Source organism: Epinephelus moara, chromosome 5, assembly GCF_006386435.1.
Source record: "Epinephelus moara isolate mb chromosome 5, YSFRI_EMoa_1.0, whole genome shotgun sequence".
In the NCBI taxonomy this organism is placed as follows: Eukaryota; Metazoa; Chordata; class Actinopteri; order Perciformes; family Serranidae; genus Epinephelus; species Epinephelus moara.
Window position 1 is genome coordinate 43,529,147 of NC_065510.1, and position 25,605 is coordinate 43,554,751.

The following is a 25,605-nucleotide window of genomic DNA, read 5'->3' on the forward strand; positions in this document are numbered from 1 at the left end:
ACAAAGACTGACACTTTAACTGCTGGTTATCAACACCCCAAACAGAACTATTAATACAGACTGCTTAAGTGCAAATGATCTCATGTGACCAAGTTTCATTTTAACACTTCTGGTCCAACAGTTTGCCACTAGGGTGACATTTGAGCTCTGGACTAAACAACTGACTATGTTGAATGGCTTCAACATGCATGAGATACTCACTCTGCTTGGCAGCTATTGAGTTTTTACCCTGTGTGTCAGTCTTATTCGGCTAGGTTAGATAAATGAGGATTGTTGCAACTTTCTTCAGCAAAAGAAAGAGCGATGAAGTAAGGAAAAAAAATAACACAGCAGCTCTTAGATTGATTAGTGTCATGATTTATCTTAGTGCAAAGAATTTTTATGTGACTTAATAAAATAGATGGTTCGAGAGAAAAAAACCCTGGGAGACAAAAATACTTTATTGTTAATTTGAATTTATCAAAGCGATTTCTTCTTCTTATATAAACACTTAAAGCTGTGAGTTCAGTGGAAGGAAGGGACCAAGCTCTTACCTCATTCTCATTCTATTTATAACAGGTGGATGTACGTAATCAACATGCAATCATGTTTCAAAGCAGAAGGTACTGTTGCTCTTGATTATAGCAGTTCCGACCTAACTGGTGTATCATTGCAGATAGTTTTCCTGAAAAACAACTGTCACACCACAGTTAAATATCCTTTCTAGGTACAATGGAGGTTAGGGTTTTGCATATTACTCTAAATCATAAAAATAGTAAATGAACAGGAGAAATAATTACCAGATTTTTTTTTTTAAAAAGTAGTTAGCAAATTGTTCAATATCAAGTTACCTGAATGTTATTTAGCTAGTTAGCTAGTTATTTAGCTAGCTAGACATGTAAAACATAGAGTTAGCATGTTAGTGTGTTTGAAAAACATCCTTCAGCATGGGCATGACAGCCTATACTGTTTTGTTTCAATTGTACTATTCAGCTATTTTCATTTTTCCATTCGCAAAGGTCAGACAACATCCTCTTTATGGACTTTATGGATAGAGAGCTATGTGAAAACATTTACTTTTTCCTCCTCTAGTGTTCTAGTTTTACTTCATTCTTCTCCCCAGCCCTCTCATCTAAAACACACTTCTTTTATTTCTTTAGTAGCCTATCCTATTCTAGTGATGCCCCTGTATCCCCATTAACCACCTCCAGCAGCTGGTCTAACATGTCATCCACATTGGTCATTTGAGAACTGACATCCAAGTCTGTAGGTCAGGGTCAGGAGGAGAGAAACACACTGATGCCATCTCCCCATTTAGGGAAAGAAATCCTTTTTGAAACCGTCCCAAACCAGCCCTGCTATTATATGATTGGTACTTACTGCTCAGGATGCACCATCCCACTCCAACTTTTTAAATCAAAGCGTTTTAATGTAAAAAGAAAAAACGTCCTCTTTCGCAGGGGAACCGTAAACATCTTATGTCATGTCTGTGTTTCTCTGATAGCTTTTGCTTTTTCCCTTAGCGATAAATACAAACCAGATCAGATAATACGACAGCCAAAGAGAAAGCAAGAGAGACAGACAAACATAGCATTGACAAGAAGACAAGGCATTTATATGGGTCTTCCAAATAATACCAGCAACTTCTCTTTTTAAACAGTCAGGCTGCCTGCTCCTGCAGTATTTCTTTTCCTGTGGGAGTAATCTGATTGCCAGCCAAGACTGTCGATGAGAAATTCTGAAAAATGCTGGACCGCACTTAATGGTAATATTTGCCAACATCTTTAAATTCTTGCTTACTGCCATACCCATGCATGACAACTACAGTATGGTTAAGGTCAGTGATTGATTCATGTTACGGTGAATTAAAAGGTGAAAAATAATTACATGTCTGTGATTGGTCTCATGTATGGAAGATGGACTAACAACACTTCTATCCCTGTCCAATATGACTGTCACTCTCTGATTTGTTACTGCCTTTTACTGTCCTAAAAAGGACTTTAAGGATCTTTTAAAGGGGAACACACCTAAATTAAGAATTTCAATATGTTTTTTCCATGGCCTAGGAAAGTTCAATCAATATGAGCCACTCTCTCTCAGCTGTGCTCGGTTGTAGCACAGCTAGGTGTGTTAGGTTTTTTTTTAAGATTATTTTTTTGGGCTTTTTTTGCCTTTAATGAACAGGACAGAGTGAAATGGGGTGAGAGAGAGAGAGTAGGGGTTGACATGCAGCAAAGGGCTGCAAGCCAGAGTCGAGCCCGCGACCGCTGCAGCGAGGCACTGCCCCTGCACATGGGGCGCCGGCACCATCCACCACGCCACCGATGTCCCTAACTAGTTAACCTTGCCATTATGGATAAATACCACACAAGGATTTTAAAATGATACCTCACCAATTCTCAACCAGCTTTGTATCAAAACAATGTAGGTAGTGGTCTATGTGTAAAAGTGGTCTATGTGTAAATGAACTATTGAACACTCCCCTCCTTCTAACTGTCTAACCTGTTCAGCTGTAAAAGTGAGAGTTTGTTAACAGGAAATGGACACCGTATTATTGCCTGCGCAGTGAAAACGAAGGCTGAATATACTGAAATATATTTAAGCTTACTGTTTAGCTGTAATATGAGATTGTTTGTTTCCAGCCAGCCTCCATTGTGTCAAACAGAGTTCACATTACGTCACCTACCAACAGGAGCGTTTAGTGGTCCAGTGCAGGGCAGTGCATTCTGATAGCTGCAGGTGTTCTACCGACTAAGCAAAAGGAAATGCCATATTCCTTTTTCTCTTTTCTGGTTCTGTATCACCAATTTCTAAAGTATTTGCATTTTTCTACTGCATAGACACCTTAGTTTTTTGAAAAGACCATCTTTCCAGCAGTGAAATACTTCTTCAACATTAGCAAGCTTCATGGCTAGATACAGGGGTAACACTTAGGCCCTCATTAATATTGTGTACTGTAAATTAAATGTATTTTTTTTTGTGAACAGGCTGATTTATCTTTGCTAATAATATGTTAATTTGTATATTCAGATATATTTAGATTAAACATTACATTCCTAATAATTTGTGGACCCAGGTCAGGTCATAGGTTATTAAATCTGGAGCTGTTCTGTTGACAATAAATGGGAGACTGATTTTGTTTACCCAAATAATTTTTGTTTTAATGAGCTTTATTCTAGTGTAGTGTTCTCAGTTCTCAAACAGAAAACGTACCCATATACTCAGAACATTCCCTTGGGTGCTCTCAATGTCATCTACAACATCTTTCCCAATTCATTGTCTGTGGAGCAGCTCCAGACTCTATACCCTACAACATCACAAATTTTAGTTAAAGCACTCTAGTTTTTGGATTTGGGAGAGTTGTTCATGTTTACTTATATTTTTGGACTGCCTTAAACCATAGGAATAAAATGTATGAATACTGAAAATGGGCCGTAGTTCCCCTTTATACAGCAGGCCTTTACATGCACATAAAACATATTATTGGATATAGACAAGTTAAGGCAGGAAGTCAGATGAGGCATACTGTTTATGTACTGCTGCACAGATCTGACTGCTCTTAAACCCCAGGTTAACTCAGACATCAGATTACCACCTCTTCTCCCCGAAAAAAGGGATGTGACATTTGTTCATTTTACTTATCCTTAAAAGAAATTATATGTGTTGCTCAAATTTCCTTTTTATTGTAGTTGTATTCTTTTTTGTTTTTTGCATAATAAAAGTTATACACTGCCCAGTAATCAGTTCTCCTCTAGCTGTATTAACCAAAGCCTTAACCCCTTAAAGCATGAAAGCAGTAACTCTTAAATTATGCACTGTGGCTGAGTAGGCAGCCATGGTTTTGTGTGTCAGACTAGCAGTGATGAGGGTTGGTGTGCAGTCTCCAGTACTTTTCCACTGTCTGAGCTACCAGGGTGTGTGTGTGTGTGTGTGTGTGTGTGTGTGTGTGTGCGTGTGCATGTGCGTGTGCGTGTGCGTGTGTGTGTGTGTGTGGGTGTGGGTGTATGAGGGCCTTGTGTGCCTGTGAGAGAAAAAAATACAGCTGCACTTGCCTTATCAGCCAATCAGAAAGAAAAGACAAACAAAAAAAAACAACAGCAATCCTTTGACGACAAAGTCTGAACTCTTGGGGAGGCAAGCAATTCAGAGGCAGGATTTCGTAGCCGCACAGCATGAGCATGAATTAAGCAGTATTACATTGCTAGTTAGACCTGTGTATCTGTTAAAGGGGGACAGCCTTGGCAACACTGGCACCTCAAAGTATGCTTGATATGGTTCCCACTAAATCTGAAGCAAGTGCAGAGGTGTGGCTGAGGGAGGGTATGTGCCATGTCTCTGTGCCATGTACTGAGGGATCATAACAAGCTCTAGGCTGTGTGCAACTCCAAACACGTTCACAATCCAGAGTTCTGATTCATCACAAACAAACACATGCACAAATGATGATACACCAGATTTATGAGTCTCACAGTAGCTGCTTCCGTCTGTCATTTACAGCATACATATATGCTTACAGACAGAATTTGGGTGTGGGTTTACATCAGTCGTGAGGTTCAATATCGGATCACTGAGCAATTATTTCTGTGACATCCACAGTGTACTCACCTGGTTTACAAATGTTTTTTACTGATTGTGTTTTTGTGATTGTGTGTCGCTCCACCTGTAAGCAAACAGCAGTTCTACATTTTCTAAGACAGTAGATCACTGCACACTATGGGAAAACTGAGTGCTGAGGTGTTTAAAGGGGAAGTTCCGTTTTTTACAACCTCAACCTTATTTCTGGCATTAAATACGGTTGTTTACTCACCCAGATAAGTTTGGTGTCATTTGGAGTCCTTCGGAAGATATTTAGATCCCCGAGAGCCGCGTACATCCATATAGTGGGAATGATCGGGGCACCGACAATGAGGCTCTAAATAACACATTATCTGCCGTGAAACTCGTTCATTTCACCAATATGTTTTTATGAATCGCTAGAGTTGCTTGTCATCATCATCCGGGTCATTTATACTGACCTACTCCGGTAACACTTTACAATAAGGTACACAAAATTAAAGTAGTTACTGAGGAACTAATGAGGAACTAATGAGTAGTTACTGAGGAACTACGGTACACAAAATTAGAGTAGTTACTGATGAGCTAATGAGGAACGAATGAGTAACTAATGAGTAGTTACTGAGGAACTACGATACACAAAATTAGAGTAGTTACTGATGAACTAATGTGGAACGAATGAGTAACTAATGAGGAACTAATGAGTAGTTACTGAGGAACTAATGAGGAACTAATGAGTAGTTACTGAGGAACTACGGTACACAAAATTAGAGTAGTTACTGATGAACTAATGAGGAACGAATAAGTAACTAATGAGGAACGAATAAGTAACTAATGAGGAACTAATGAGTAGTTACTGAGGAACTACGGTACACAAAATTAGAGTAGTTACTGATGAACTAATGAGTAACTAATGAGGAACGAATGAGGAACTAATGAGGAACAAATGAGTAGTTACTGAGGAACTAAGCTACACAAAATAAGAGTAGTTACTGAGGAACAAATGAGGAACGAATGATGAATTAATGAGAAGTTACTGAGGAACTAAGGTACATAAAATTAGAGTAGTTACTGAGGAACTAATGATGAACTAACTATTAGTTAATGGTCAGTTCTTCATTAACTCATGATCAAATTTCATGATCAAAATGAGTAGGTAATGAATCATTACCTACTCATTTTGATGTCTCACTTTACTTTAGAGTACACAAAAAGGGTAGGTAATGATTAAGTAATAGTTAGTTCCTCATTCATTCCAAATTTGTTTCATAGTAACTACTTTAAATTTTGTGCATCTCAAACAACTGTACTGTGAACAACGGTGTGATCACTATACAGTACTTTACACGCAGCCCCCATGATAAATTCTTTAAGCTTAGCCTACCTAAAATGTGACACACTATCATATTTATTTCTAAGGCATCATCGTACAGAATAACATGGATGGTCATATTAATGTGTATGTGGTCTTAAAATAATGAATAAAACTATTCTCAAGAATCCTGCTGTCTGATTTTTTTTTGTTAAGGAACTAATTGTAAAGATGATGATGAAGTAATAAAAGACTACTCATTATGTGTCACTTTACTTTAGGACCTGACCATTAACTAATAGTTAGTTCCTCATTAGTTTCTCATTAGTTCCTCATTCGTTCCTCATTAGCTCATCAGTAACTACTCTAATTTTGTGTACCGTAGTTCATCAGTAACTACTCATTAGTTCCTCATTAGTTCCTCAGTAACTACTCTAATTTTGTGTACCTTATTGTAAAGTGTTACCCCTACTCCAAATGACACCAAATGACACCAAACTTATCTGGGTGAGTAAACAACCGTATTTAATGCCAGAAATAAGGTCCAAGTTGTAAAAAACATTTAAGCTGAGATGTTTGTTGATGATACATTGGTCTGATAAGAGTCAGTCTGGCCACGACAAGAAAACCACCCAGATATTTGTGTAGTTTGTGTACATCTCACACATATCTCTTCCTGTGTGGGGTGTGTTTCCAGTCAGTGTGTGTGAGTGTTTAAGATGACAGATTTAAGATTGCAAAACTTGAAGTGTTTTTTGTTGAGTTGCTTGGACAAATGGATGTTGCAACATCAAAATGCCTGAAGAGTGATGATTATCTCAAAATGACAGAAGACAAACTTTCACAAGCTGATCATGAACCTGCAAGATCTACTTTATGATGCCAGGAACCCAGTTTGATACACTACGAGACAAGAGCCTGTCATCACGCCACAGTGAATAATTGGCAACTAATAGATACTTTTGTAATTCATTCTTTTTGTGTTCACTTATGTCTAATTTTATTTCTGTTCTGGTACTACCCTCTTTCTGTTTGAGGTCACCGTCCAATCAGTGAATTGTATTATCACAGAAAAGTACCTGTCCTCAAAATATCAGCCCCTCCAGGGTGTTGCAATGTTGCAGTCTCAATAATGCATGCAAATTCTGCAGTATCGTCCAACTTAACTGCATATTTAACTAGCGAACTTGTAAAACAAGTAAATTACCTTTGTGTTTTTTGATGATAATTACATAAAATCATCAATTATCAAGAACGTCTTAGTGGTTAATTGCATGCTATGAATTGGCAAAATGAAAGCCCCTTAAAATTGAGGCCAAATTCCACTGAAATTCCCTTTAAAAAAAAAAAATGTTGAAATTAGATTGTACCTTAAAAACGAGCCAGACTTTTTTTCAAAATACTTTATTTTATTTGTTGAACCTTTATTTAAACACAAAAACCTCTTGAGATTAAAAATCTCTTTTTCAAGAGTGTCCTGACCAAGACAAGCAGCAACTTAAGTTACAGAGAGACAAAAATGATTTGTAGACAAGAGAATGCAGATGAAAAAGTCTACGAAATTGTAAGAAGAGCCAGCCAACCCAAGCATACAGGATACAGTGATGAGTTAGTGGCCTACAGTTGGTAATAAATCTCAATGCACCATGGTACACAGAGTCCAAACCATGCAAACACTGGGAGGGTGCATTCATATATAATACATCCCCATAATCAAGCACAGTCAAGAATGTGGCAGAGATCAGTCTCTTTTTGGCCAAGAAAGAGAGGAAGTTTCTTCTTCGAAAATAAAAACGCAGTTTCAGCTTCAGCCTTTTACGAGTAGTTCAGTGTGTGGCTTAAAAAAAAGACAATCATCTAACCCAATGCTCAGATATCTATTTGATGAAACACACTCTATGTCCTTGTTCTGAAGTGTAACAATAGTCAGGAGATTTGAAGGCTTCACTTTGGCTTTTGTGAATAACATGCACTTTGTTTTATCAGCATTCAAGACAAGCTTCAGATTGAACAGGAACTGCTGAACAGCACTGAATGCTAGTTGAAGCTGTGAGAGAGCCTGAGTCTGAATGGAAGCAGAGCAATAAATGACTGCATCATCAGCATACAGATGAACACATGCATCACATACACTATGGCAGAGGCTATTTAAGTAAATACAGAAGAACAGAGGCCCTAGTACTGACCCTTGAGACACCCGAATGGCAATTGTAAGAGGGGCAGACAACATGCCCTCCTCTTGTACATATTGCACTCTGTCCGATAAATAATTTGCAAACCAAACAACTGCTTTGCCTGATAGATCAATATGATGTAATCTGTTTATCAATATTTTATGATCTACCTTGTCAAAGGCCTTAGACAGGTCGATAAATAGAGCAGCACAATGCAGACCACTATCCAAGGAATGTACAGTATCATTGACAACTTTTAAAGCACCAGTGGTTGTGCTGTTTTTTTCTGAATCCAAATTGATGAACAGATAAAATATCATTTTCCTGTAAAAACTCTTTTATCTGCTCAGAAACTTAAAATTCTAAGAGTTTGGCCAGGGCTGAGAGTTTAGAGATGGGCCTATAGTTGTTTAACTGGGTTGGGTCACCAGCCTTTGATAAGGGCAGAACAAAAGCAGACTTACAGATTAGAGGAAAGACACAGAAAGATCAAAAGTTAAATTAAAGGAGAGGATATGAAATCAGCTGCTAGATTTACAAAGTAAGGCTCAAGATTATCAGGACCTGCTGACTTGTTAATATCAAGCATCTTTAGTGCCTTACAAACCTCTGTGCAAGTAAAAATTGTGAAACGAAAAGGTTGCTCTATAATCAGAGATGGATCAGAATGGCATTGTTCATATTAGTGTTGCTGAGGCTTGCATCCTCAAAGTACTAATAATAACTAATAATGGTTGTATTTGAATAATTGTTAAAAAAAAATATGTCAAGAATAAAGTAAGGGACATTTTAACTCTTAGAAAATATAAATATTATAATAACTGCATTAAAACACATATTAACACAGAAGAGAATGTCCTGTTACAACATGGACATTTGGTCTCTGTCACATGTAAAGAATTTAGTCCAGAATATGAGATCATAATATCCTGAGCTGGACCAATATATTTTTCTTACAGTTTAACATGCCCACATAGATGAAATAATAAAATCATGTAAAATCTTGTATTTTGTATTTAAGTATACCATGCTGAAATGGCGCTGAATAGTAGAAAACTCAGCAAACTCCAGTAAAGAATGTTTCGCTAACCTGCAAAACACACGCAATGGAGCAGCATCAGCCATTAGCACAAGTTGTGAGCTGTAATTCAGCAGTAAATAAGAAGCTATGTGTGTCTAACTGTGGATGGTGGAGCTGCTGAATGGCTTTGTAGAGTTTGTTAGTTAACTATATTCTTCTACCTTAGTCAGTGAAAACCAGATGGGACATCCAAAGAGGCTTATCCTGAAATAGTGAAACTGTTCAATTAGTTGTGAGGTAAAACAATATTATTTGCATCACAGACTTAAAGATAGCCTTATTATGGCCATGTGAAACCTTCTACATAGTAACGTGTGTCATGCAGAGCTGAAAATGATAACTTGAGCTGTTGATTCCTTAACCATTAGCTGGGCTGAGTTGTGTTGTAAGATGCCTGTTTTTTTCCACTAGTCAGACAAGTTTGAATAGTACCACAGATCATCTGACATCATAAATCTGTCTTAACTCTCAGTATTATCAGAGGTGTGATTGTTTTGTGTCACCTACAGGAGCACCAGTGTGGTTTACCTGTCGCGGTGGTCCTGAGATTCTGAAACACTCATTGTGATCTAGAGGAAGACTGTTAAACATAGAGTTCCTCGTGAGTGTTTACATAAATCCCCAACCTGTTTTTAAGAGAACAGGGTGGGGTTTTAATTGAACGAAGTGCAGAATGTCCTGATGAATCATTTTGTGCTCAGGGCCAAAATTAGTAGGTGACAGCTTTGGATGTGATCCAACTACTGTCATGTATGATTGGCATATATATGTCTGCCTTTATCTTAAGGATCACACCTTATGTAAGCAGTACCAACTAAAGCAGTGTGTACATTTATGATTGAGAGTTGGGAATGCTGCCAACATCATCAACTGCCAAAGCAACAACATATTGTATAGCTTGACACCAGACAGAAAAATGTCCCTGCTCTTTGGCCTTCTACATTTCCTTCCTCTACAGCAATGTCAGTGTACACTTTGCAGTTTTTGTCCCAACATCATGTCCCCTCCTTATATGAAATAACATCGTCTCACCCAGTTTCGTGTGTGAACATGCCAGACCATGAGAGAAAATCATTTCTTTGACACCATTTCATGGGATCTTTTGTACATGCCATGCTTTACGGCCAGAAGGTGTTTTGCAAAGAATCCTTTCAAATTGATGCAAATATATAATCAAGCTTTAATAAGCTTTTATACCTTTAAGACATCAGTTTCTGGTAATGAATTTCAGTCAATAAATGAAACATAAAATCAGTCAGTGTTAAAATATTGTAAAGCAGTAGAGATTCAAAGCCTGTGTGTACATCTGTCTTTGACAGTGTATCCCAAACTTCATTGTCCCCTTGAAATGTGCATGCCATTCACACAATAAAAGATTGTGGTTGGGTGTGTGTTAAAGGCGTGCAGTGGTTCCCATTAAATGTTTCTGTTAACAAAGCACGCAAAAGCCGGTGGTGACTGGTACCATGCAGTATACTAATTCCCTAAGAGGAAGACAAATTACACCATTAGCTACCTGAGTAAACACTAATACAACCCATTCCAGTTTTTGTGTGCTAAGAGTATTGTTCTTAAAAGCCACTGGATTTTGATGAAGACATGAGTTTTTAACATGTTATTTGTGTGTACTGTAAACCACAGAAAGAATGCATCAGTGGCAGCTGACAGTCAATGTAATGATACAACTGATAAATGTGTGTTTTAGAGTGCTTTCACACCTTTAGTTGGGTTTAATTGGTCCCACCAGAGGGATAAATTGATACATTGTTGAACTTAAGTTCTGGTTCAGTTCCCGTTCACACCGACCTTTTTGCAAACAAACCAAAAGGAGTAAACATTAAGTTCTACCAACTGACAGGTAACTTGTTGATTGGACAGTTTTGGTGTATGTCATCATGCGTCATCAGTGCACCATCAGGATGCATGCAGGGAAATCAGATTCTGGTGGCTGACAGACATTTATGCAGCAGCACATTAATGCTTCTAAAGTGTTCTGATTTTAAGTATTATGAGTAGGCGATTATTAGACTACAAATCAATGGCATGTTATGAATAATGAATAACATAGCAACAGAATGAAAAGAAGGCATCTTAGACAGTAATGATTTGGGGCTTAATACTGAGGGATGGCTGTCACACACTTTTTAATGGAATTAATGAACTGGCAAAGTAGACAGAGTCAGATACAATGATGGCAGTTGTAACAGCTTTTTAATCAGGGAAAATACCCCCACTGACATGCATATGTGTTACCATGGTTACACGAATGCATAAGTATGAATAGGTTATGGGATATACATGGCCTCTATCAGGATCAATTATGAGATTGCAGACAGATTTCACGATCAGCAGATGGATTTTTTTATTGGTTTAGCTGTTGAAATCATGCTGAAATCACATTATGCTGTCATAAAATCCTGTGGTTGGTTAATTTTCTTTCACACCACAAACAAACCGCACAGGAGTCCTTTCGGAAGCGGACCAAGACCCACCTTTTCAAGTGGTCTCTGTTAGGTTGTTTGGTCCACACCAGGGTTTGACTGACAGCTTTCACACCAGCCCTACAAACCATACAAACCGCACAAACGGACCAGAGTTCATTTTAACCGAACAGGTTAGGCGTGAAAGCACCCAAAGAGTTTAATTTACCTTAAATCAAAAAATGTCCATCTTTCAAAAATAACCTGTGTTTGTGTAAGAAAGAAGAGATTTGAAGAACTGTTAGCCAGCAGGCCTGCTAGATGAAAACTGCTGATGCTAAATAGTATTATGTTAGTGATGTTTGTAAGATGAGGCATTGTAGTAAGATACTGGGTGAGCACTGAGCACAAGCTCAAGTCAGAGAAGTCTTATTATCTAAATAGCAGAGAGCCGTTAACCCTATGGGCCCTTTTTTGGGTTATTTTTTACTGCCTTTACGTTTAAGCTCATATCACAGTCATTATAAAGGCTACATACACATGCTGTATGTTATTTTTTTCAGGACAATCTGGGCTAACCAGATTTGCCATCATTACATGTCCTTCTATGTGCCTGTATTTTATATTAATTTGTATATCAATGAAAAAAACAAATCTGTGTTACTAAATTCTTACATTTTTACATGTATCTCAGCATAGCAAGTTGGAAGTTGACATATTCTGCCATATATGAAGAGGGGAGACTCTCTGGAATCTGGCAATATAAGAACCATGATGGTGGGACATTCTGTCACTTCACAGTTGTCCAAAACATGTGGTTTGTGCCAGGCGGACATGATTGCCAGTATTTTTTCATTATTGCAAGAAATTCCATTGACTCATTCACAAGTCAAAAATGTGTTTTATCTGAAAGAAACATGCAATATTTACATCTAAGATCATAGAAAAATAGTAATTATATTATTCCTCACTATATGAAGTGACTGATAACAAGATGTGTATCATGGATTGTAAAGAAATTTGTGAGGTTTTTATGCCTCTGACTCAGACCTAGCAATTCCCCTGAATATGTCTCTCAGTTTCCCTGACTGTCGTTGTATTTGCCAGCCATATTTGCAGCCCCATCATATGCTTGGCCGCACATCCCAGTGATATACAGGTTTAGTCGCTGCAAGACATCTGTTAGGGTATTTTGTGCCTTTTCAGCACTTTGGTTAACTGTGGTTTTGTCCAGATATTTTTCTTTGTTATTTATGTGACTTGATGTGAAAACATGTCAGCCTATACTATTGCAATAATTCTTTAGAAACGATTCATGCTAGTGACAACGTCATGGGCCGGTTAGCTCAGTTGGTTAGAGCGTGGTGCTAATAACGCCAAGGTCGCGGGTTCGATCCCCGTACGGGCCAGATTTACATGTTTTTGATCTGAACTAGTATGATAAACCCCCTGCATTTCGTTTCATAATTGTTCATAATACTACGAACCTGTCGAATGTTAGCGAAAAAAACTGCATAATTTTATTGTCAAAGATATTAAATTATTATATTATCAATGATTGTTATCGATTATATTATCGATGACACATTTTCTGTCTTTTCAGTACACATGTATGTAGGCAATAGATAAAACAATCTATATCTAAAAATCGGTCTCACTTGGAGTCACACTATAGTTACTATGTAATAAATATCACTATAGCAATACAATGGTTCCATGGTGTAATGGTTAGCACTCTGGACTCTGAATCCAGCGATCCGAGTTCAAATCTCGGTGGAACCTGGTAATTTTATCATTGAAGTTCATCGGTTCACCTTGTATAAACTGTCTGTATATGTATGTATATATGCATGGTACCAGAGATAGTCAAAGATCTAGTTGTAATGGCAAATGTCATTCAGAGTACGCACACACACACATATATATATGTATATATATACACATATATATATATATTCTGAGTAATATTTGCCTTTATAGCCAAATCTTGTGCACCATAAACACTATATAATGAAAAAAGTTGCAGTATATTCGGATCAATATTGATTGTTCTGAATCAAACCAAAAATTTTACAAAAAAGTTTTATATTTTCCCATTTTATTTTGACACACAATCGGCACCCCAGACACTTCATCACATTTTTCTCACAAAATACATAATTTTGCAAACATAAGTGAAATGTAAAAGTCTGAATATTTCCTTTGATCCTACCTATTCAAAACCTTTTTTTTTATTGTTAAAGCAATTCTGTAAAAAAAAAAAAAAAAAGATAATTTTTTACACACTGGTAAATGCAGCCTGTTTTTACATCGATCCAAATCACCACAAACAAGAAACAGTCTTCATGTTCTCAGTGTAAAAATCCAACACTTGGAAGTATTTCTTTACTGTAGCATCTATTTGATTCCCATTTCTCAGCTTTAGCAGGTAGGAATCATTTAAGCCAGGACAGGAGTCTTTATTCGGCAGAGTGGCTGCAGTGTGTGACATTACTGTAGATATGCAGGTCTCTGAGTGGGAGCTCCAGCAGAGCCTTCTTTTATTTTTTCTGTCTTTTCTTTGATGTTGCTGCCCCCTTCTGTTGAAAACTGGATCCTGTATTTCTGATAGCAAGAAAAGGGATGTTAATTAAAAAACAACCTGATAATCTATGTGCAGAGTGTGCATACCCCCTCAGTTGCAAACTACATCTCTCATGTGTAGAAAACACCTACTTAGGAGCTTTGTCTGGTGTCTCTGGATGAAGTATGACCACTTCCTCCTCTTCACTGTCAGATATCTCCACCACATCTCCTGTAGGTCAACACAAAATTTGTTTTCAAGTTATAATAACGAATGTCAAATAAAACTTTATGACCTAAGTTATATAACATGTAAAGGTGTGGGCCTGTCAGATTGTGGTTTTGATTAAGTAGCTATAACTGCAGCTGGAGCAGCTATGTCTCCCACCCTCTGGTCACAGCTTGCCCACAACATCTACATGTCAGTTCACGATCTGCCCCCTTTGCTCCTTGGCCCGGAAGCGGAAGCCTCAACAAAGTAAGCAATTAGCTAGCTATGAAGTATTAAATTAAAAGACAGGTGGTTAAGGTTAGGGTGAGGGTAATGGGAAGGGTAGATCTCATTACTTATGCTAATGCTAAGTTAGTGATTAACTAATATTAGCTATGAAGTACTATGTTAAAAGAGAGGCCATTAAGGTTTAGGTAAGGGTATTGGGAAGGCTACATTTTGTTTTTTATGCTAACACGTAGTTAGCAATTGGCTAGATATGATTTATTACAATGGGGTTTAGGTTAATGTAATGGGAAGGGTTACATCTCATTATTCATAAAGTGAAAAACACCTTCATGTATTATTAATTATAAAGTGTATTATTGCTACATTTGGTCTCATTTATTCACTGCATTGTAGCATGGTAACAAAGTCCAGATGACTGTTGTCTTGGCGGACTTGTCTTGTACTGGTGGTGGGCGCGGTTCGTAGGGGCATGTCGTGTATGCTACAAACGTAATGTGTCTGCAGATGTAGACCCTTTGTGTTTTTAAACACTGATTACATATTTTGTGGGCGGAGCCAAACTGGTGGCAGAAAGGGACAGTAGTAGTGTCAGTGTGAGCACCAAATAAAATGTAAAAAGCACTATAACATTTATATTTCTTAACCGATTGCAATGAGTCATTTTACATCCATCCATATCGACATGTAGTAGAAAAAAAAAAGTTTTGTCTCCACTTAATTAGAATCTCAATATTTAGGCTAATCACTGCTGCCCGATGCTCAGTAGAGGAGTGTGTGTTTGGCTTATATGAACTGAATTATTCATGTGACGAAAGCTAAATCATCATAAGAATTGTAAAAACTCACATTTGTCAAGCATGGATTTGGCTTACTGTCCTTGATTAATAGTCATGGAGACGTATCCATATAATATAATTTAATGTGGAAGTACAACTTATCTGTGGTGCCCTTTGTAATATGAGCAGTGGTGAAAGTTACTATATTCTGTTATGATCAAGGAGTTAATACGCAGACAGCGTTAGCTAGCGAGTTGAAAAGTTGTCTCATGTTACTTCCACATTAAATTACATTATATGGGGACGTTTCCACAAGTATTAACCAGGGACAATAAGACAAATCCATGCTTGACAAACTTGAGTTTTTACTGCTCATTATGATGATTATTATTTTTCACCACGCCAGTAATTCAGTTCATGTAAGCGAAACACACACTCCTCTACCAAGCGATTATAGCTTGAATGTTAAGAGTATAATTAACTGGAGACTAAACTTTATTTTCTAATGTACATACCTATGAATGTATGTGTATATGTCTGTGGTGCTACACTAACAAACTCACCCCGAGTATTGCAAACGTTACAGGCCAGACTTCATAGTCTTTATATACCTTGTGGAAAAACCTAGTGTCTAATCGAAAGAATAACTCAAGGCTTACAAATCTCTTGATGCATACAGTTCTGTACTTTGCCGCCACATGCAGGATGTTAGATACAGAGATTTGTCAGATGAGTTTTATTTATTACAGACAGACGTGCTGCCGAGCCAGCAACACGGACATAAAACGAAGCAATATAAGACATAAACAAGTGAAACAACAATATACTGACGGCAAACTGCACTTCATGGCTCGGTTAGTATTAACTTATTTTCATTGTTTCATGCATTTTAGAACAATGGAAATACTGCTGCAGCTAGGTGGATGTAAACATAGGCCGAAATATTATTTCATGCTGTAACTGCAGAGCTCTATGAATTGCATATGTGAATATTATTCAGATTTTTCATTCACATCAAATTCTAGCAACCACAAAGGTCTTCGTTTAGCTTCAAACAGCCTCTTAGTGACGGTTTACTATAAAAATGAAGGTTACTTTTTTCGTATTCCTGTTCCGACATCCAACAGAACAAGAAGACATTTTTATTCCAGGTACCTCAACCGTTTCTCTCTGGTGTTTTTCTGCCACCAGTATGCCCACGCAGCTGCTGTGACGTAACTGTGACGTCCACTCAAAATTGGTCTATACATGTCTCGTTTTGACATCTGTTTCCTAACTGTTGCATCACCATCCCTTTAATACTACTTCCTGTCTGTCTCTTTAGCAACAGTAATCCTCCCTGTATCATTTTTACTTGACATTAACATTGAAATAAAAATGAAATAACCTCCTCTGGTGTTCTCCTTTTTGTACGGTTCCTCCTCCATCTTTGTTAATTTTCCCACTTGTTCTTCACCATTGTTGTCATTTTCCTCCTTTTCCTCTTCATCCTCCTCCTCCTCCAGTCCCCATGTGTTCTGCAGCCCCTGTCCTACCTGACCCACTCCTGGGACGGGCACCACTGGGGAAGGGACCCTGGTATGTATGGTTAAGGAGCCACAGTGGATATAATATGGCAGAGGTAAAAGGACACATTGTCCAGGTAAATGCTGTTGTTATTTAGGGCTCAGTAAAGGATACATCTGAGGTGGGGCCTCTTCTTTCTGGACGATACCATCGACTCTGTCTGTCACATCTGTCATCTCCACTGGAGTCTCATCCATTTTTAGTGCTGTGATTCGCTCCTGAGGCATAGACTCTGCAAAACCACACCTACCACCTGCCTTCCTGGAAAATGTAAAAACACAGAGTTCTTCTATATCTTCTAATGACAATACCAGGAGTTAAAACAGTGGTTAATATGTCCACGTCCACGGTGTGGTACTGAAGTGTGGTAATGTGATGTCACTGCTCACCTTGCTTTCTTGTCGTTCTCCAGGGCTTTACCGATGAGTTCTGTGATTTCAGAAACTTTGACACTGGCTATTTTACTGCATCTCATAACCTTCAACACCACACACAAAAATAAATTGGTGTTAAACTCTGTATTTTTCTCATGTGAATACTTTTTTTTAATTTACTCCAATTGTAGTAAACTTTTCTGTTATTTTCTGTGTTTTTCAGACAGCAGCTCTCCCAGTGAAGGGCAATAGTGAAGCTTTACAGTGATATCACTGTTTAACATAATTGTGGCTGTAAAACTTAAACAGCAGTGGAGTATTATCTAGCTTGCATTCACCTGCTCTTTAAGCAACATGATACCTCCGCTGGATTGAATGGAGCAGATTTCTCTGTGTTTGTTCATAGCAATCATCAGCAAGCCGTCCATCACTCGCTCCTCCCGTTCACAAGGATCCACCAGCAGATAAGTTCTGCAGGAAGTACAGAAGAAAAAACCTTGGTATGAGGAAGAATAATGTTCACCTGATGACTGGTGAGCTTTAATCAGTCTACCTGCTCCCCATCTGACCACTATTTGGAGATTCAAAGGTTTGTGAATTGGTGTGAGGATAACCACCTACTTTTGAATGTCGATACAATCCAAGACATGATGTTTGACCCTAGGGCAGTCAGTGACCGCAGGTCTGTGTCAGGTACAGTATCACAGCTCGGTTCGGTAACCTCTCTGTACAGTTAAAAACCAAACTGTTTCGGTTGATCCATACTGCATGGAAAATCACTGGTGTTAAAGAGAAAACTTCCCTGCAGACTATTTATGAACAGGCTACTCAAAGTCACAACAATAAGATCATCCATGAGTCATCTCATGTTCTACGTACTATGTAGAACATTTCTGTAGAAATTTCCTTCCTCTGGTAGGAAATTTAGAGTCCTTCGCTGTAGACTGACCGGATTTAAAAATTCATTTATCCCTATGTATATAAAGGTATTTTTAGCGCTTGATGTTATTTGTTTATCTTTTTTTAAAGAATTATTATTTTTTGGCACTTGACATTTATTTATTCATTTATTCAGTTATTCATTTATTTAGGATTGAATTTTTTGAAATCTGACGCATAGACACAGACAACCATTCACACCTACAGGCAATTTAGAGTCACCAATTAACCTATCTCCAACCTGCATGTCTATGGACTGTGGGAGGAAGCCGAGTACCCGGAGCAAAGCTAGATGCCACTAAATTCCCCTTAATCTTACACACTGGACCCATAAAAAGGAACACCAGTACAATCAAAAGTATGTTATTTCCATGGCCAAGGAAAGTTAATCAACATTTGTGAACATGAGCTACTCTCTCTCAAAGCCAGACACCAGAGTAGGAAGTCTCCAACTCGTGATGTCATAGGGTATAAAGCCTGGAACTGCTCCACAGAAAATGAGTAGAAGACTGACTTTGTGGGCCCACAGAATGTTTGTTTTCTTTTTTCATTCCCAAATGACCTGCATTCTATAGTAGTGTTCTCAGTTCTGAAACAGAAAATGTACCCATATACTCAACATTTCCCTGGCTGCTCTCAGTGTCATCTACAACATCTTTCAGCATTTATTGTCTATGGAGCAGCTCCAGACTATGACATAATTAATTTGAGATTAAGCACTCTAGTTTTTGGATTTAGGAGAGAGTTGTCCCTGTTTACTAATATTTTTGGACTGTCTTAGACCATAGGAACAACATGTATGAATTTTGAAAATGGGCCGTAGTTCCCCTTTAATAATAGTAATTGTTTATTGTATTAAACACTCAGTTGCCAGTCCTGCAGTAAATCCTACCTTCATGAAGCTGTTAAAGAGGTGTTGATTCAACTGTGTGGTCATGTAGTTTGTGGTGCGGTAGAATTGTATTGTGCTATACTGACAGATGTTTCTCTTTGTTGTCCACCTCTCTCTATCAATGACTGGAGGCTAACTACATCCTCTAAACAACCATACAGTTGAATAAACAGTGTGGCCCTCAAATTGCAACCTTAAAGTGATAGTTCAGATCTTTTTAGGTGGGGTCAGTATATTAAATACAGGGATAGTATAGCCTCCAGTCTGGAGACGTAGTCTGGAGTCTGACATGGTAGCTAAGCAATGTACAGCTGTGGAGGGGTGAGCAGTAAAACACATTTTAGCCACCTAGTAGAAGACCCACCTAAGAAAAAAAAATAATATCACTTTAAGTGTGCTCTGTATTCAGAATCAGAACATTTTCATTGCTTTACCTTAATCACAGACAGTGATTTCCAATGTAGCCGTTATACTGCACTCTTCAAAACCAGACTCCATTCAATATGTGTACATGCGCAATTAAGCCGAGCTACAGTTACAGCTCGACCAGGCAATTTAATTGGACTACTGTCCGTGTCCCAGTATATGCGCACAGGAGGGGAATTGATTTATTTACCAAACTATGTCCAACTCTGCTACTAGAGGCAGTGATATGCCCCCATTCAGCTTGTTAGTACTGGACGTTTTTCTGGTTGACCTAATACGTCACAGACCAAACAATCAACAAACAAGTTAGCTATGGTTACCTAGCGGCAAACTGGTACTATGGTGGACTTACAGCTCTGTATATTTGGTCTGTCCAAAACTGCACAGCTCTGGATGTAGATTTTGCCATGTTGTTACCTGCTTCTCCAAACTGGGGCATGCCGACTGACATCTACTGTGTAACTATCTGACTATGGATAAGTACCCAATATACCATTAAAAAAAAATCAATGAATTATACCTTCAACATTTTGGTACTTAACACAGAAAAAGATTCTGTCTTCTTTTCAAATGTGGTGCCTTACCCTTGTTGGAAAAAGGAGAAGCTGACACTGATGGGCATGTGGTAGATGCTCAGAGGAATAGGATCTCTCTCCTCTGGGCTGTACTAGAGAGCACAAAAATAAATAACACAATTACAACCAGCACAAGGTATGGTGAATTCAGGTAATGTGGGACAGTTTTTGGTAGATGCTCCGGTAGACTTATATAAAAACTATTTACTTGCTCCAATGATGTTTCATTAAATCATTGTAGGCCTTATTAACATTTTATGTTTGAATTCAGTGGGAATACAATCTTTTTTTAGAAGCTACACACCTTCAAACATAACATGACACCGTCTTTCGTTCGAGCAGCATGTTCAGGTAATGTGGGACAGTTTGTTTGGTAAAGTGGGACAGTCATTCTTAGATTTAAAAAACAGGCCTCTTCATTCATTGCCCCCTTCATCCTTTCCTCACTCCACATATTGTGTCTCATTCCTTTTCTTCCTCCCTCACTATTTCTTCGTCCATCTTCCCTCCTTTTTCCTTTCTTCCCTGTCTTTGCCTTTCTCTGTAATTGCCCTGACTCTCCTGGTGCCATTATCTGCAATAGATAGTATGCATTGTTTAACTCTATGTATGACACCCATTTTAATTAGTTTGAAAATCTTAAAGTCAGATAATGCAGGCTCTGTTTAGAAACAAACACACCTGAGGTTCGCCCCTCCCCCCTCCTCTGTTCCCGCTCCCAGCACTGCCTGTGTGTGTGTGTGTGTGTGTGTGTGTGTGTGTGTGTGCACGTGTGTGTGCGAGAGTCTTGCTAGGCATAAATTTATGAAACAGAAGATTAAAACACTATTTCTGAATATTTTCAAAGTGGTAACGTTGTGAAAACACTGATAAACACCCACAACTGTGACAGATTATGTTTAAATGTGCTCTGTATTTGTGTCGCGACAAAGCATTGACTGCTTGCTAGCTAACACGAGATAGCTATCAATGTTACCTATAGCTAGCTAAATGAAATGATGGAGTAGGCCTAGTTGTAGTTCTACAAAGGTTAAAACTTAGGAGGGTTAGGGTTAGGGCCAGTTTTATAGCATAAATAAAGCATAACACGCTGTCCCACTTTACCTGAACAATGCCGTCCCACATTATCTAACATGTTCAGCTAATGTGGGACAGTGACATAAATCATGTTTTCATAAAAACAAAGGATTATTTTACACTTTTTTCTCCTGTTTCTCAACCAGTGTTTAACCTACTTCATTATGAAACAGAAGTATAGGTTCTTACCTAATTTAAATTTCATTAAAAGCCTTAACATTGAAAAATTGAAACCCACTTGCCGCTGAACTTACCAAGCGTTTGTGCTGTGCAGACCTCCTGTGAAGATAGGCCACGCCCACTCTGATGATGTCATACCAACCCAAACCATTGTTTAGTGGCAAGAAGTGTTGTAGCAACAATTCAAGATCAGTTTTGATCATTGTGTATTGATTTTGACCATATTAAATCATCACAATGCATAAACGTCCCACATTACCTGATGTCCCACATTACCTGAATTCACCATATATAAGAAATCAGACCATTTTGATGTGTTACCAAAAAAATAAAAATAAAATAAAAAATAAAAATCTGTGGTGCAACACAACTGTAGGGTGTTTTTATTTTTGACATTAAAAAGATAAAATAAAACAGCACTAACGATTAACCAGTGGTCACTTGAAGTAATGCAGGAAAGTTCCCACATTATATCCCCTGTGAGCACCATCAAAGAAATTCAAATAACAGAGCCGTTTGGTGTCTAGTTCAAATAAACACAAGAAGTTTGTGCTCTAGATAAAGGATCAGCGCTCAGTGAATAACCTCCTAAGCCCTATGATAAGCTATTATGGCAAGGCTTAACTATACAGACCAGTGAGCAGTAGGGCTGTCAACGAATATTCTAAATTCGAATTTGAAAAAAAAAATGGACCTTCGAATGTGAAAATTGATATTCGATTGTGGAGAAAAAAAAAAACACCACTGAAGCTGTCCTCTTTGCGAGTGGGCGTTGGCCTGGGCCGCTGCACCGAACGCACTGCATGACGGGTCAGAGAGGGGGGGCGGGCGAGAGGTCCGCGGTCGTTTATAACGTAATGTTATAGATAATTGTTTTATGTGTTTTAATGTGTAGGTATGTAAATGTTTTCAAAGACGTTTATGTTGAAATAAAAATACCTACAAGTAGTTATGTTTCCTTGTTTTAATACATATACAAGTATGTTTCCTTGTATTAGTTTGCCCTCTTGTGGACAGAAAGCGAAAAAAAAATTTGAATGGTTCGAACCTATGAGTTATTTTTAGAAGGAATATTCAAACGTCATTTTTGAGCAATTTTGACAGCCCTAGTGAGCAGTGATAACTAACACTAGGGGTGTCAAATTATCGCGTTAATTGCAAATAATTAATTACAGCCATATTTAACGCGCTATGTTTTTTGATTGCGTTAATCTCATTTTTAATCTCTAACTTTACAGTTTCTGTATGCCACAGAGTTGCCTTTTATAAAATCCGTCTGTAGGCGTACGATTGGGCTTCTTTGTGCTTCAGTTGTGGGAGAGCTGCAGCGCAACAGAGCAGAGCCCAGCATCAGTACTGATGACTGTCCCCTGCAGTGGCAGCCTGCTCACTCAGGAGCCTATGAAAAGCTGTCTGCCCTAGCACGCAAGTATCTGACCTCCGGGCAACCTCCGTGTAATTTTTGGGACAATCCGGGCAGGATTCAGGATTCAGGACAACTGCTTGGATTTCGGCACAGTCCCGAAATCCAAGCAGTTGTCCTGAATCCTGAATCCTGCCCTGATTGTCCCAAAAATTACACTAGAGCAGAGTCTGGAGTAGTTATTGCCCGATAAAACATTAAAAACTGATCATGGTGGTTGAGTTGTCATGCAGCTCCCACCGGCTGCACATTGGCTGCAGCAGTTTTTACATGAATAATGGGTGTTGTAGTTTGAAGAGAAGACAGCGCAAATTGCAGCCGCAAGGACAGGGAAAGCGCAGGCAGCCACGAGAAGGAGTGATTTGCACATTGCAGTGCAGCCTCTTGTTCTAACTGTTCAAAACTGTTCTATAAACTGATACAGCTGTAACGAATGTACCAGGCGTCTTTTATTTTGTTAGCTTTTATTTTTAATTAAGTTCAAAGGACAAGTGCACTTACATTGATCACTTCCATGAAATAAAACAAGAAATTGGAAAAGAGGAAAATAATTTAGAAAATTCTTAAAATAAAATTAGGGAACTGATGACAGATGTATTGTTTCTGTGTGTTTTTACATCTATTGTTGCGTTAATCTGTAATGGCTAGGTGTACTGCATCTGTGTTCAAGTGTGTTATTGCTGAAAACAATAATTATGACTTTATAAAACCACTTTTTGTAATATATATCAATCTTTTGATCATCTGCCACAATAATGTAATGAATTTAAATGAAAATACCTCAAGTTTAGGGCTTTTCTCAGCAATTTTGAGATGAGATTAAAAATTTAATTTAATTAATTAATCAATTAATTACAGATCATAATTAATTAATCTCTCCATTTTTTTAATCTCTTGACAGCAGTAACTAACACGCCTTTGGGGTCATCGGGTGGGAACCACCTTTCACCAGTGTTTCGTCTAGTTGGTCCCACGACACCTCCAGGAGGCTAGACAGTGATCTCTGGCGTCCCAGAGACACTCCCCTAATGCCATTTCTCACTGCTCCCCGCACCAACCCTTTACCTTACATTACACATGGCTTTCTCGGCCCAAACAGCACTGCCACTTTCAACAAACCCAGGCTCCGTTTATGCGAGCTCCAGGTAGTGACCGTGCTATACTACCTTTCCTAGCACATTCATCATACCCTATTTCACACGCTACATATCATAACTCCAATATAGGCTAAAGTTAAAGTAGATAGAAAAGATTAACCCACAGTATCAGCAAACACACTCACCTTGCAGCATGGTCTCAAACAAAAAGGAATTCAAATGGGCCACTCCCACACTTAAATAACCTTCCTCTTCCTGGATTTTCTCCTGTCGAGGACTCATTGGTGGATCTCTCCACCTGATCTCAAGGAGTTATGTACCCTGCCTAGTAGGTCCCCCTGCTGGTCCCCAACTGACATTATTCCTCTTTATCCAAATCCACTGACTCAATCTAGCTGTTTCATCTGACATTTCCTTCACAGTCTTCCTCAAACTCTGTACCCACACTCGGAGTTCCCCCAACTGATCTTGCTATGAATCCCCTACACCCCACTTCCACTGGACAAATCCTAGTTTTCCACCCTCGCTGCTCAGCTTCTGCTCCTAAGTATGCATACCTCAGTCTTCCACTGAATCTTCCCAAGGAACTGTCAGCTCAATGAAATAAACTATCCGTTGACTCACTGACCACAACACTACGTCAGGCCTCTGATTGGTACAAACTATTTCCTGGGGAACAACAAGCTTTTCCCCTAAATCTACTTGCATTTCCCAATCACAAACACCTTCTAGGCGGCCACACCCTTGCCTCCTTACTAACTTATCACTTCTGTTTTTCTCTCCCTCACGGACAAACTGAATTGCTAAACTCCTATCCTTAAAACCTTCTGAATTTACCTGCCTTCGCCTGCAGCTAAACTTTTCAACACCTAGTTATGTCGTCATGTATACCAGCCTTGTGACGAGCTAACTTTACAGCCTGACAAAATATGCTTTAAGGTTGCAGTACCTGAACACAATGGGCATGATGGGTCCCCATTTACCCCCAGTTTTCGGTTCTGGGGGGGTTGGTAACACATCGTATGTAACCCCTACCAGGAATCTAATACGATTCTCCTCCATACTCCACAGGTCCCTCCAACTAAGCTTCCTCTTCTCTACACTTTCCCAATTCAACCACTGTCCCTGCTTAGCCTGGGCCACTACCTTTGCACCCCTTAATATCTCCTCCTGTCTACGTATCTGTTCCACCACCCTGCTTTCTTTTATCTTTGGGACCTGCTTTATTCCATACCGGTTTGCCTGAGCCAAGCCCCAGGCCTCCCCGGCCAAACTGAACATTACCTACAATCTCTGCATGCCTAAGAGCTGCATCTGCCTCCTGAACTGCTGATCTTGGGTTCCACTTTCTCCCCTTGGTTGGATTTGGAACCACACTCCTAACTACCACGTCCTTGGTTGGATTTGGAACCACACTCCTAACTACCACGTCCTTACTCCCAGATAACAACAAAATATGCTTTCACTAAGTTAACAACTACCTGTGGCACTTTGAAGTAGTCAAATGCACTCCAAATGAGGCTATGTGGTACTCAACTCAACTCAACTCAACTTTATTTATAGAGCACTTTAAAAACAACCACAGCTGAAACAAAGTGCTGTACAAAAATAAAAACATAAGACAAACAATAAAAACAATAAAACAGTAAAACAAGAGCAGAGTCTCATGCTGGGTTAAAAGCCAAGGAGTAAAAATGGGTTTTAAGACTGGTTTTAAAAACGGACAGTGAGGGGGCCA

General features: G+C 38.7%; 1 protein-coding gene and 2 non-coding genes across 3 annotated transcripts in view; 2 read left to right on the forward strand and 1 right to left on the reverse strand.

Moving 5' to 3' along the window:
* The first annotated feature begins 12,855 nt into the window (after nucleotides 1-12,855).
* Nucleotides 12,856-12,929, forward strand: trnai-aau (transfer RNA isoleucine (anticodon AAU)). Its single transcript has one exon. It is a non-coding gene; the product is annotated as a tRNA-Ile (tRNA).
* A 301-nt stretch (nucleotides 12,930-13,230) lies between these two features.
* trnaq-cug (transfer RNA glutamine (anticodon CUG)) lies at nucleotides 13,231-13,302 on the forward strand. Its single transcript has one exon. It is a non-coding gene; the product is annotated as a tRNA-Gln (tRNA).
* A 470-nt stretch (nucleotides 13,303-13,772) lies between these two features.
* Nucleotides 13,773-25,605, reverse strand: part of exosc9 (exosome component 9) — a 16,712-nt gene continuing 4,879 nt past the window's right edge. The window contains exons 6-12 of the mRNA XM_050044294.1: nucleotides 20,100-20,182; nucleotides 17,597-17,729; nucleotides 17,274-17,362; nucleotides 16,999-17,145; nucleotides 16,706-16,893; nucleotides 14,236-14,314; nucleotides 13,773-14,124 (exon numbers count right to left, since the gene is read on the reverse strand). Coding sequence (XP_049900251.1) covers nucleotides 14,061-14,124; nucleotides 14,236-14,314; nucleotides 16,706-16,893; nucleotides 16,999-17,145; nucleotides 17,274-17,362; nucleotides 17,597-17,729; nucleotides 20,100-20,182 — 783 coding nt within the window. The 3' untranslated portion in view covers nucleotides 13,773-14,060. The remainder of the gene's footprint in view (nucleotides 14,125-14,235; nucleotides 14,315-16,705; nucleotides 16,894-16,998; nucleotides 17,146-17,273; nucleotides 17,363-17,596; nucleotides 17,730-20,099; nucleotides 20,183-25,605) is intronic.